The sequence below is a fragment of the Bactrocera oleae genome, chromosome 3 (genome assembly GCF_042242935.1).
Source record: "Bactrocera oleae isolate idBacOlea1 chromosome 3, idBacOlea1, whole genome shotgun sequence".
In the NCBI taxonomy this organism is placed as follows: domain Eukaryota; kingdom Metazoa; phylum Arthropoda; class Insecta; order Diptera; family Tephritidae; genus Bactrocera; species Bactrocera oleae.
In genome coordinates, this window is record NC_091537.1 from 30551172 (window position 1) to 30565680 (window position 14509).

A 14509-nucleotide genomic window follows, 5' to 3' on the forward strand; every position below is an offset into this window, starting at 1 on the left:
TGCCATAACTAAGCTCCGCAATAAGATACAAGACTGTTATTTAGTACACAGGATCACATTAAGGAGGGGCATCTGCAGTTTAAATTTTTTTTTACAGTGGGTGTGGTCGCGCCCCCTAATAGGTTTAATGTGCATATCTCCTAAAATGCTAAAGCTATAATAACAAAATTCATTGGAAGCAAATGCTTTTAGAACCTCTACCCACAGTGTGAAAATAGTTGAAATCGGGTAGCAACTCCGCCCACTCCCCATATAACGGTATTGTTAAAAACTACTAAAAGCGCGACAAATCAAGCACTAACCACGCCAGAGACGTTAAATTTTATCTCTGGGATGGTATGAGATGACGTTATAGGAACATCATTTTAAATTCCATCTGATTCTTTCACTTTCCACTATGCATATCAAGCAACAATGATTATATCGGGGTAAAACTTTGCGTGAATAATACGTTTAAAGTATGCCACCTTGTGATCAAAAATTGTCTAGATCGAACCCAAACTGTTCAAGCCCCTAAGTACTAAATATGTGGACCCCAGTGCCTATAGTTAACCTTCTACCGAAAATATCAGCCAATCCACAAAGAAATCTCAAACGAGTATACCATTTGACTTTGCGAGAGTATAAAATGTTCCGTTACATCCGAACTTAGCCCTTCCTTACTTGTTGATACTATCATTGTCATTTAGATTAGATTAGATAATGATTGAGGTATGCACCGCGACCTATGGTCTATTGTGCCCCCCCTAAGTCACAGCGACTCATCTAGCCCTGGCATATTGATGAACGCGCGATGGAAAACCTACACTTTTCCACAACAATTCATAATGTCAAATGTTGGCAAATGGTGACATTGCCATTAAACAAGATAATTTTATTCAACTAATTTGATGTTGCAAAATATATAGACAAAATTATTAAAAATTTAGGGGTTATAAGCACATTGTTGAATATATTACTTTTATTATACCCTGAAAAGGGTATATTAAGTTTGCCACGAAGTTTGTAACAGACAGAAATAAACGTCAGAGTTGCTATAAATTATATATATTATTGATCAGCATCACGAGCTGAGTCGATTTAGCCACGTCTGTCTGTCTGTTTATACGCGTACTAGCCCCTCAGTTTTTGAGATATCGACCTGGAATTTTGTACATGTTCTTTTATCCTCACGATATGCTCATTTGTCGGAACCACCGATATCGTACCACCATAGTATATAGCTTCCATACACCACGCTGAACGTTCTGAATCAAGGACTTGTATGGTAAACTTTTTCATTATCATAAAATCCTAAATCTAATTAAAACTAAACTGCCGTTAGCCAGTGGATTTGAATGGTTACCAAGTTTAAGTTCATAGTTATTTCTGCTGTTTTCTACTTCTTTCTTTACCATAGGAATACCTAGACCTTTATGAACGTGTTCATACACCACCTGCTAGAAATATATTTTCTAGTGAGCCAAAAAGTCTTCAAATTGGTCTTCTGTAATTGTAAAACGATGTGGGCAGTATACAAGGTGCGTTCCAAAGTAAACAGTAAAAAAGTAAACTCTAGTGGCGCCATCTTTATGTCGACTAGTGCGTTAGAATCTGCTCTCCTTTATCGACTTCCAGTAAAAATTTCATGACATTTCATCTATGGGAAGTGAAGTTATTGCGTTTAAGTGTCAGTATATTTTTGTCATAGGTGCGAAAATGAGCTTCAAGCAAAGAGCCAATATTAAATTTTGTTTTAAAATTGGTAAAACTTTTACCGAAACGTTTCAACTGATGAAACAAGTTTATGGCGATGATTGCCTGTCCCGTGGCAGAGTGCACGAGTGGTTTCAACGTTTTCAAAGTGATCGTGAGGACATAAATGAGAAATGAGCCGAAACCCAAAAAATCGCGCCTGGAGTAGTCAAAAGTGAAGACAATGCTGATTTGTTTTTATGATTCCAAGGGCATTGTCTACAAAGAATTTGTTCCAATTTGTTTGGTGCGCCGTATTCGACGTGTTCGGCCCGAATATCACGAAGATGGAAGATGGAAAAATCACATTTTAACAATCAACCACTCCCCGTATTCACCTGATATGGCACCGTGCGACTTCTACCCTTCCGGAAAAATACATTTGCCGGTGGAAGGAAAGCGTTATGCAGACGTGGAGGCCATTCAAAAGGCTTGCACCGGCATACTGGCGGCCATTCCGGGCAACGAGTTAAAACACTCGTTCGACATGCTTTTGGACCGTGCAAAAAGATGTATTAAAGCAGAAGAAGACTATTTTGAATAAAATTAATTGATTTTGCCGATAAAACCATTTGTTCTGTCTTTTTTTTAAAGTCCTGTTTACTTTGGAACGCTCCTTGCATAACTGTCAGATTTAGGTCACTACTGCGATTCTTTAAACTTATTCTTGTAGCTTGAGCTTCTAAAACATGGTGGTTTAATCGATTTTTAAACCAACACTGCTGTTCCACCATGCGCATTTCATTGCATTTAGCATTACATCCATATTTCTATACTCCTGAAACATGTTGCTTCAGAGTATAATAGTTTTGTTTACCTAACAGATGTATGTGTCACCTAAAACTAATCGAGATAGACATCGGTTATATAAACATAAATGATCTCGATAACGAAGCGAGTTAAAATTCGGGTGAATGTCTGTCTGTCCATCTTTCCGTGCAACATATAAAATGCCATAACTAAGCACTAAATTGCGATATAATATACCCTTGTGTCAAAAATGGTTATTCAAATGGATGAATTGTAGCGAAAGCTTACCTTAGGGTCTACATAACTGATATTCAGGATTTTGAAATGTTTATACTTATTGATATATATATAACCTTGCTATTATTTAATTAAAATAACTTTTCAGGTATACCTGAGCAAAGTCAAAAACTAAGGCAATCACCCCTTCCATTTCTCTACCCCTAACGATTTTAGTATAATTTTCACTGACGAGAAATAAATGCTAAAGTAATAAAGCTAAAGGGGGCTATGACCTTCAAAATAAGTTAATATGATGAGATATGGAGTTATGTATGTATAAATGATCAGGATGACGAAGCGAGTTGAAATCGGACTTCTGTGCAAGCTGTATCTTAAAAAAAATTGGTATATCCTAATGAAACTTGATAAACGTGTTTCTTGGAAAAAAAGTGAGGACGCGTTCGTAGATGGGCGTAATCGAACCCCTGCCATGCACATAGAATGTCATTAATCGAAAACCAATAAATTGCTCATATTTAGGTGAAAACTTAGATTTCGGGACTACCTATACCGATTTCATCCAAATTCGGTAGGTATCTAATTAAATTCGGTAATAACTGTTTAAGTCTCTACATACCGAATATGTTGACCCCAGTTCTTATTGCGCAAGATTTTCAAACTTATTATCGATATGTGAAATCCTTAAATTCAGAGCGACAACTTCGACTTCAAGTCCTTAAATACAGGCCAACCCCTATAATTAGCAGTGTAATTTCCTCCACAATTATGGCAATTCTTTGTTATATCCTCTTTCTTCAGCGTGTATATCACCACATACTACACCAACACTTCGTAGGGTGCACTATGATTTGGTATGCCCGTAGAATAAATGTTGTTTGTAATCGACCGTTATAATACATATCAAAATTTTTAATTAATCAGAGTTATCAGGCTTTTAAGGGTTAAGCTGATGAGAATTTGGCATCAATTATTTCTTGATATGAGTACTTTTCTCTGTGTATGTTTGTATTTTGGTTTCTTCAAGGTTAACTTTTTTCAAGGCACTATATTAAATTTTTTTTTGGCAACAATGTCACTTAATTTGGGCACAAGAACATTAGAGCTACACTCGTGCAAATTTATTGGAAGCGGTTTGGTATTACTGACTGTGGAGGTACCCTTCGCATAGTCGTTGGGCTCGTTGCTCAGTAAAGCAAATCTGTTGCCATTTAGAGTTTATGTATATGTAGTTGTTATGTGTTGCAATTTATTGTGTTGGTGTGAATGATTGGTTGTGTGTGTTGTATCTTATACCTTGCAAGTCGGCATGAAGCCGCCTTCTCGATTGATATTAGCTCCAAAGGAAGTCATGCGAAAGCAGTTATTGTATTCAAGGATGTGTTGAAGAAAATGGCTGGAATCGGGATCACTTCCATCGAACAATGGTCTCAGTGGTTCTGGTGGTGTAAGTAATGGATCCACTTGCGCAGCACAATCCAGCCGTTTCTCTTTTGAACTTTAACGCATTGCAATATCGGCATATAGTTGTCATTGGTCCAATATCTAAATTTTCATCATAACTGTAGTTCGCATAGTCGTTGGGCTCGTTGCTCAGTAAAGCAAATCTGTTGCCATTTAGAGCTTTTCATACTCCTCAATACAGTTGTAATGCATTTTCTCTCTATTATATATAAAAGTTTTCTGCTGCTGTCGAGAATCAACTAACATAAGAGCGAGCTAGCTCGCGCTCAGCGGGGGGCGGACGTAGGCGAGCGAGCGAAGCGAGCGTCCCGGAGCGCAGCGGAGGGCGCCTAGTATCTACTATATAAAAATAAGTCGGGTTTTCCTTCCTGACGCTATGACTCCAGAACGCAAGAACCGATTCAACAACGACAAAATATAATAAGAAATATAATAAGAGAAAATGCCCGATTGAGACAACGCGTGAACACACGAAGATAAGCTTCATACAATCGCTTGGCATTCTTGGAAGTGATCCCGATTCCAGCCATTTTCTTCAACACATCCTTGAATACAATAACTGCTTTCGCATGACTTCCTTTGGAGCTAATATCAATCGAGAAGGCGGCTTCATGCCGACTTGCAAGGTATAAGATACAACACACACAACCAATCATTCACACCAACACAATAAATTGCAACACATAACAACTACATATACACCACACACTACACCATCACACGATCAGAAGTTACACCGTATTCTTTAACAAATGATTGTTTGCAATTACAGATACAAGGACAAATATATCATTTGCATGGTTCAATGCTGCCAACACCAGATGAACCGCATCAATTTCTGCAAATATATTTCATTTCGTCGATGGTTGATCAGCTGAATGTGCGGTGCAATATACAAGGAACACAACAATTAAAGAGACGAATTATTGAACAGTTGCAATCATTTTTACACGCTAATAATGCTGTGGTTAATATGTTCAAAACAGCATTGGAACGAATGCCATCGGATACGCACAAATTTGTCATAAGAGCGGATTGTACTCCAACAGGTGAACATGTGCGAAGATTCAATGTACCCACCGTTAATGATGTTGCTGCAATTATTGTTGGCGATCTAACTAAATCGCGAGACATTGTCGTTCAGCGAAGAAGCAATATCTTGCATCGTGTAAACGAGACACATCGTTTGTACGATGCGTTACAATATCCAATCATTTATTGGCAAGGGCAAGACGGGTACGACATCATGTTGAAGATGGTCGATCCAATTTCAGGTACAATATTCACACACTAATTATTGCTATTATTGGTTTCCATTAACAATTTATTTAATTTTGCATTTTCAGGCGTAACAACGAATAAAAATCTAAGCGCAATGAATTACTATGCGTATCGTATGATGATTCGTACACATGAGGAGAATGTCATTCTGAAGTGCCGTCGGCTATTCCAGCAATTCGCTGTCGACATGTATGTCAAAGTCGAGACCGAACGTTTAGCGTTCATCCGATTCAATCAGGCAAAGCTACGATCTGAGGACTATATACACTTGCGTGATGCTATTCATTCAGATGGTGATGTTCAGAATATTAGACGTCTGACGATTCTCCCATCATCTTATATCGGAAGCCCACGCCACATGCATTTCATTTTTGTCATCGAAATGAATTCATTACTGTTGTGAAATGAAATAAAATTTTTCCTTTTTGAATATAAAACAAAAAAAAATGTTTATTCATCTCTTAATTACCAAACGAAATGTTACATAAAACAAAGCCATCTGGTGGCGAAACGGAGTTCGCCGGGTTTGCTAGTTGTATATAAAATCAATTATAAGCATATATCTTCACAACATAAGCCACTGAAATCAAAAAGTGTGAGATAAAAACAAAGATACAAGATATAAGGCCACCCTTGGTAAATATGTAATGTGGAAACACTAACTATTCAATCAGGTTATTGCAGAAAGGACCTCGAAATTTCACCGGCATATTGGTTAGCAGTATTTGATTAAAGATGTAGAATATAAAAGAGCGTGTACTTAAAAAACGAAAACATTTTAAGTCTATTGCAGTCGGATTGTAACTACATATTTAGAATTTTATTGCAACGAGTATGTACCACCAAACCAATTTCCACATTATATTATTATATTATATTAACAAGCTGTTCGAATATACGTCAGATGAATTTACAGCTGTTGATTTTATTATATTTAATTAATTTATGCTGTAGAGATATTTTAATACACGTAGATATGTACATAAACTAAACTATGGACATGTTAGTAAAAATCACAATTTAACAGCAATTTATTTTATGCTTGAAAGTTATCCACTTCTACTGCCTTTGTTATGCCTGGACTGTAACACGTGGGTGCCACCGTAGGGGACTTTGATCGCCCAATGAATTTCTCCTCGTTGTTTAGACTTTTACGATTACCTTCATTCTTTGGCGCTTTTTAAGAGTACTGTAGCTGATATTGTGCTACACACCATACAAAGGTTAGTTTATAGTTGCCATAATTGTCTTGATTGTTGCTGCTGTTGTTGTTGGAAAATATAAATCAACGTCAACAGACAGCGTTGAATGTTAAATGAACGAATTTCAATACGCGCAGGCGCTGAGTGTATCTACCATTGTCACCCCCATACTAAGCGACGCAACTCCGAGCACGACGCTTTTTGCCACCAGGACGCTACTCAGACGTCATCTCATCTATGTTCTAGCAGTGTAGAGACACAATATGCTCCACATTGCAATTTCAACGCAAATGTTGGTACAATTTATTTTTGTTGCTTTTTGCTTTTGTAACCGACTTTTTGTTGTCGCAATACGTTCGCTGCTATTTATTTGTTGTTGATGTAGTTTTTTTCGTAGGCGCATTTTTTTGCGGTTCTGGGCCTACGAGAGCTAAAATTTCATCAAAGCAATTCGGTGTTTTGTTGTAGTGCATATTCTTAAAATACACTAGTCATTAAAAACTTGTAAATCAGCATACACCTATTAGTCGTAGGGGAATGCTTCGCATAACAGTCTTGGTGAAAATCCTGAATAGAACAGTTAAATTAATATTCTGGCTGGTTTTTCGAGGCAGTTTAGACCCTTTTGTTAATCAAATATTTACATAAACGAAACTTTCCACAACATATGTCATGATTTTAATTATCATTCCTGCACATTTGATTTGTCTGACTAACTTCAAAATTAAAAATAATATTTTGCTTTCTCTTAATAAATAAAACGGTAACAATTTATTATAATGACTCGGCTCCCCCACGTCGATTGGACGGGAGGAGGATAATTGTTGGGTTATTAATATACACTGTCCCGAAATAATTTTAAGACACGCGGTCTCACAATGGTCGGTCTTGTATGGAATCAGCGACCAAAAATACTTCCACTGCCTATATCAAAGTCAATTTATTTTCATAGCTTTATATAGTAATTATTATAAGTAATAAAAATAAAAATATTACTATTAATCAAACGCTCCAAAATTATCTCTCACTACCCATGCGATCTACCCATTGAAAAATATTTTGCAAAAATTGTAAAAAACACAAAAGATTTTCCTTTGCTTTTGACTAGGTTATTTAATAATTAAAGTAACAAAATTAGGGTAAATAAATGTAATGATAACGACTTTAAATTTATTTAAAATAGTTTATTTAAAAATTAAATAAATATGTTTTAATATTATATTATTCAAGTATGTTAACATAACTCAAGAACTGATTTTAATAAAACCGACTTATTTTTCAAGGTAATATCCTTTGACTAGTTGTCTGAGCAGTCGATTGCCGACTTAATTGTATATATTCATTTTGCACAAACCAATCCAAGTATTTTTCGAAATCTTTAAATTTTGTTCTGTTGCTTTTACTCCATATTTTTCCAAACTTTTTAAATATATAATTAAGCATTTTCTTAACCATATTTTCAATATATTCTCAACCTACAGACTCAAATCTATGCATTAGTCATATACGTTTTTGACTTTATCAGCAAATGAACCTTTTTCTAAACACCACAAATCAAATATATATTTATATCTGGGAAAGTTTACAATGTTAAGATAAAGCTGTGTACTATAAATGTACGTAGGTACGAACCAAACAAACGTTTGATGAAATTATAAAAATTATAATTTTGAAACCAAAGCACCAATATAGACTACGAAAACATTAACCAATATTTAAAAAAATGTTTCATTTGATGGCAAGACAGAGATCACAACCTTTTCTCTAACTCAGATCTATACATAAAGAAAAATACACCACTCGACAAATCTATGGTAAAACAGTAATTTCAAAACAATAAGCAAACATATTATTTCATCAAAATCACATAGAGTTGTAGTATATACTTGTTTTTCAATATTCATTATAATATATATATGAGGACCAAATTAAAAACTCCGCTCACTGCACAGTCAACTTGGTTTTATTGTCTGCTTTCTCTCTTTATTCGTAAAACGTAAATAGACTAAAAATTTATTTACCGTTTGTTGTATTATTCTTTGAAGAAATAGTAGTATCAAATTTCGGAAATTTTACTTTTTATTTCTAGCCTATGAAATCGACCACTATGTGTATAATCCTTTTGTTGAAAGCTCTAGCATTTGAAAAAGCTGAGCGGCTCGTCGGCTACTTTTCTTTCTTCCTCCTGCCCATATTACTTGGTGTACAAATGATTTCCACTGAGTACCTCACTAAAAATCTATCGATTGAGCAGTACCTTGAATTTCCTAGAATGCTAGTTAAGCTACCGTATTTTTCGGTGAATAAAACCGTTGATTACATGGCTCTCGATAACCATACCATTATTTCTTTCCATTCTTCTCTGTTTGAATCCAAGAATTTTCTTACCTATATTTTTAAAGAATTGTCAGTCTCCCGGACAACTAATCCTGGCATAGTTCTGCGAGGAGGTATACAAAAGTATTTCATGTGCTTATCATGCAAATTTTTTGGACCAAGAGGCCTAATGCTTTTAACTTTAGCCATGTCAATCTACAAGTATATCCCTGTAAAACGATGTCCGAAAAGTGGGTGGATACACATTATTCTTGGAGTGAAGCAACCTAAAATAAAATTTGACTTTTGTATGTATATGCAAACAAAAGGCTCAGAGGTCTTCTCAAATTTTCGAATCTGTACACTCCATATTTAACTGGCATTTTAATTATAGCGGTTTAAAGCAACAAAAATTAGATCGCAATCGTTCGACAACTTTTTTCTTTGCGCTACACTTTTCTTTTAGGCACATGCTCCGCGCCCTGCTTTCTTCCTAAATATTCAGCGCGCCATATCAAGTAGAAATCTCTCTCAGGCCTTGACTTGGGTGTGGGTGGATTATGACAGCTGCTTGTAACTGCATAAATAGAACAAGGGTCGGCAATGATGACAAAAATCTCAACTTGCAAAAATAAAAAGCTTGGAGTAATAATTGCAAAGCAACAACAACAAAAACAAAGAAGGATACATAAGCAGCATGTTGAACAACAGCGCCACAATAGCAACGGGCCACACAATTTGTGGGTAAAACAGCTAAATTTGTTCTTGTTGAATTGGTTTTTTTTGTTGTTATCGCTGATGTACGCTGCTTGCTTCAAATTATTGCCGCTTTTCGTTGTGATGGTTTCTAGCGATTTTTTGTAATTGTTTCTAACGAACGACAGCACCAGCAACAGCAGCAAGCAACAAAAAAACCCAACGACCGCAGGCGAATACCTTGAAGAAAGAGCACCGCCGCCGACGCCGATGCCACCGCACACTATGAAGCAAAAAGGGGCAGGCGAAATGAAACGAAACAACAGGAACAGTTGGGTCGTCAACATTTCATTGTTTGGGTTGTCGTCAACGTCGACGACTTGTCGCTGACTTATGTTACTGTCGTTGTTCTACTTGTTGTCGCTGGCGATGGTAATTGTGATGGCTGGGGCTTGTCGAAGACTTATGCCCGTTGGCGAAGGCAATGGTGCTGCTGATGGCGCTGCAATGAAAGCGCATGTAAATTGAAGCGTTCAATGTTGACATTTCCGCAAAATTTCACCAACATCAACACAGTCGAGTTCTAGCAAATGAAAGGAAGTCGTGAAATCAGAATGCGAGTATGCTGAGAGGCGTCAATTTGAAAGGTACATGTAATCGGTTACCGTCGCAGCCAATCAAGCGCTCGATTGCATAGATAAACACCGTTATCCGCCCATATATATCATAGTTTAATGCCAAAAATATGTGAATTTAGTCTAGGAATTACTCCAACTCCCAAATACTACATATTATATATTGATTTTCATTATTTTAGCAAACCATATGCCAAACATGTCGTTCAATGTGTGAGTTATATATTTATAAAATTGCCTGAAAATAATTAATCAATTATTAATTAATAACATTAAATGAACAAGTTTTCTTAAAAATTGTGTAGGAATATAAATGAAATTGTTCTAGACAATATTCAAATCTTTATATCCCTAAAATAATGAATTGCGATCCTCTAGTTGATGTTTTCTCATGAGCTCGTTATATTAAATTTAGCTTCTTCAGTTGAGTTTATACCCCATATATCTCATTTGAAGATGATTTTAATACAATTATAGCTGACGGGAAGTAAAATATACCATAGTAATAAAACTGAGTGAGTAGGTGATATAATATAACTTAATAAATATCAAATTTGATTTTAGTTCATTTGCAATTTCATCGAATAATGGATTGCCTTGTTTCGCTACATTTTTATACTCTCGCAACATGTTGCTACAGAGTATAATAGTTTTGTTCACCTAACGGTTGTTTGTATCGCCTAAAACTAATCGAACTAGACGAGTTAAAATCCGGGTGTATAACCGTCCGTCCGTCCGTCTGTGCAAGCTGTAACTTGAGTAAATATTGAGAGAGCGTGGCACCGCCCACTTTTAGGTGAAAACCCAAATCTTTGTATCTGCTTAACCGATTTCAACCAAATTCGGTACGTAACATTCTTCTCATACTTTTATATTAAAAAGCGAAAGTGGGCGAAATCGGATTCCATATAACACCATTTTAAATTCCATCTGATTCTTTCGCTTGCACTAAGCAAATCAAGCAACAATGATTGTATCGGGGTTAAACTGCGTGAATAATGCGTTTAAAGTATGCCACCTTGTGACCAAAAATTGTCTAAATCGAACCAAAACTGTTCAAACCCCAAGCTCCTGAATACGTGGGACCCCAGTTTTTACCGAAAGAATCGGACAATGTGTAAGATATATAATTGAAATTCAGATAAAAAAAAAAAAAAATGAAACTTCCGATAATAGCATTTTTTTGTGTCAAATTTTATTCATTGTCAAAAAAGGATTTCTTTTCATACTCTTCAATACAGTTATAATGCATTATATATAAAATTAATTATAAGGGTATACAATAAAACACAAGAAAGATTTCTGATAATCTGAGTAAATTTAGTTAAAAAATTGTATTTGTCGGTTGCATCTAAACTTAGCCCTTCGTTACTTGTTTAATATAAAGTTTTCCTAACACCTGAAGGTATTTTCCCCGCTCTGATCCTTGCAAGTTGCAAAAGTATAAAATGTTCGGTTACACCCGAACTCAGCCCTTCCTTACTTGTGGTTTTTTTTTTTGCCGAAAATTTCTTATATATTGATTTGATTGAATATCTCCTTTATGTACTAAAATAATTTATCAAGTGGAGCAGATATTTAAATAGGAACAAATCTGAAGAGTTTTCCGAATGATCAACTAATTTTAAGCCGAGTTCCAAGTTCCAAATAGATTAAACTGTTTTGACCTACATGTTTTTTGCCTGATAAAAAAAAACAAGTGTTATCTATTTCGAGAAAAATCAACTTGCAGATCAGCATTGGTCTTATTTCGTGGTCAAAATAATTTCATAGATTTCATATCATCTACATTATGACCGTATCTTGGAAAACATTTCAACTGTTAAATAATTGATTAATCGGATTTAAAAATTTAAAGCCAGTTTGGTAGTCTAGAAGTTCTAGTCGATGTTGATGTGAATTCCAGAGAAGGGTGATCGTCACTTTGGACGGTACAACTGACTCCGGCTTCTTTGGGGTAGATTTGCCGGTGGAAGTCCACGGTTTCGACTGTTCCAAGGATAGTAGCTACTGCCGATACCTTTGGCTGGATACATGACTGCCTTTCGAAAGGTATAAATGTAATTCAATTAGAATAAATATGTAAAATTATAGCATTGTTCGGCAATTCTAATATGACAAATCTTCTTAGGAAATCCTGTGCGCTACATGAAATTTTCTCCATTTTCTAATAAATATATTCCTTTAATTTCGTGATTGTAAGTATTCACGTACGGTAATTTTACCGAACATGGCAGTCGATCAAGCTTGCCAACTTTGCAGTTGATGCCTTGTCCTTATTACATACCACCAAATGCCAATTATGGCCATACTCTAAATAAAATTAGAGAGCGGATTAGGAAAGTTGTTTAGAACCGAATCCGCCCTTTTTAGAATCCTGTATAAATTGATCGATTAATTTGCCACTTGTCTCTTAATGGATCCAATATGTGGTGGTATATGAATAAAAAAAAATTTAATGTCAGCTAATTGTATCATAAGGACTACTAGAGATATTAACCTTCACAGCAATCTTGAAGATGTAATACTATATAGCTCTACAAGTCAAATACCAGAGATATGTTCTACGAGCTTTATCGGTTGGTTGAGACGGACGGCTGAATGGATGCATAGTTTTCAACAACTTAAAAGCTCTAGGGGAAGATTACCCAAAATAATAACATGGTCTTGTATACCTAGAAAAAAAAGCACGATGACCTGGAAGAAAGGACTCACCATAATCCGATATTTTATGAGCAACTGATTATTCTTCTGGGCGTTCCTCAAGGTTCAGCTGCAAGTCTTACTTCAATTTCGAAGTTTTGGCAACAAATCATTCAAATTTGGAAACAAACCTAATTTGGTTTCTTTAATAATACCACCTACTTCATACATCCCTGATCCATTAATAACTGTTTATCAAATGGACATCAAAGCCCCTCGCTTCAACCGGAATAATTTATTTTTTCATTTTTCTATGACTGCAATTAAGGTCCGAACTAATCAAACCTAGAGGTTAATTGAGACTCTGTCATTTTTTATTATCCTTACAAAACTCATTTCCTGGGGGTAGCGGGCGAGTAATTCGACGCTCATACGCATTTCATTGCTAGACAATCCATTATACACATAAAAGCAGCAGCATTCGACGAGCAACTTTTGACTGCTTTCATTATGACTGCGCCTACACAGCGCAACAGGCGCTGGAGTCTCAATGGTAACAATAAAAGAAACAACACAGTCATGCAACAAAATATTATTGGCAACATTTACACAAAGCGACGAGCAAAAGAATTGCTATAACAGACTATGAACTCACCAGCCGCTTCTAGGTAAGCATGACTGAGTGAATATGCGTTAGCTTGTACCAAAGGCATTGACTGGCATAAACGATCTGCAGACACACTGACATGATCTTTGAAACCGCTATTGGATAGGATCACCCACAATCGATCAACTGTAACGAGCTGTAAGTCAGCAGGCAGCAACAACAACAACAATCCCAGTTAACTGCCAACAAAAGCAAAACAGATAAGCGGAAAAAAATGAGCTGCATGAGGACAGGCAGGCTATGGAAACATGAGAATAGACACAGAATACTAGTGCCTTTGAGGGAGAACACCAAATGGCAGCAACAACCACACCACGAATAGCGAAATAGTATAGCATACAACACTTAGTAAGTAATAGTAGCCGCTACAATGAATGCATAGATTTAACAGCTGCGGCGGCATTCATCTGCAGCAATAACCGCAACCCCAACAACAAGTACAGCGAGAAATTGGTAAAGCAATAATGGCGCAGCACCAAGCACAGATATCTTGTTTTCGTCCGCAAAACAAAAGGAAAAACAACAAAACACATGCATGTATGAAGAAAATACCACTAGAAAATACAGCGTCTAACTTCAGTTACAACAATAACATGCGAAAAAACGTAAAACGGGCAAGCACATCAGCAACATATTTGGCGGCTTAAAGGAGGGAGAAAAACAAACACATTAAAGTGATCACGTTTTTCGGCAATAAGAATAGCAACAGCAGCAGAAACGACAATAATAATAACTATAGTGTCAATTACAGAGCCAGCAACAAAACTAACACACAAACAAATCACAACAATAGTGGCAAGTTGTTGTCAAACAATGAAAACATGAAAATACCGTACATTTTTTGATCAATCAGAGCGTTTCCAAGTGCAATCGTATCGCGCTGA

The 14509-nt window shown here is 36.1% G+C and overlaps 1 protein-coding gene across 1 annotated transcript in view; it reads left to right on the forward strand.

The window, feature by feature from the left end:
* Positions 1-702: 702 nt before the first annotated feature.
* The window catches only part of LOC118683038 (uncharacterized), a 43981-nt gene continuing 30174 nt past the window's right edge, over positions 703-14509 (forward strand). The window contains exons 1-3 of the mRNA XM_070106279.1: positions 703-711; positions 4958-5459; positions 5532-5655. Coding sequence (XP_069962380.1) covers positions 703-711; positions 4958-5459; positions 5532-5655 — 635 coding nt within the window. The remainder of the gene's footprint in view (positions 712-4957; positions 5460-5531; positions 5656-14509) is intronic.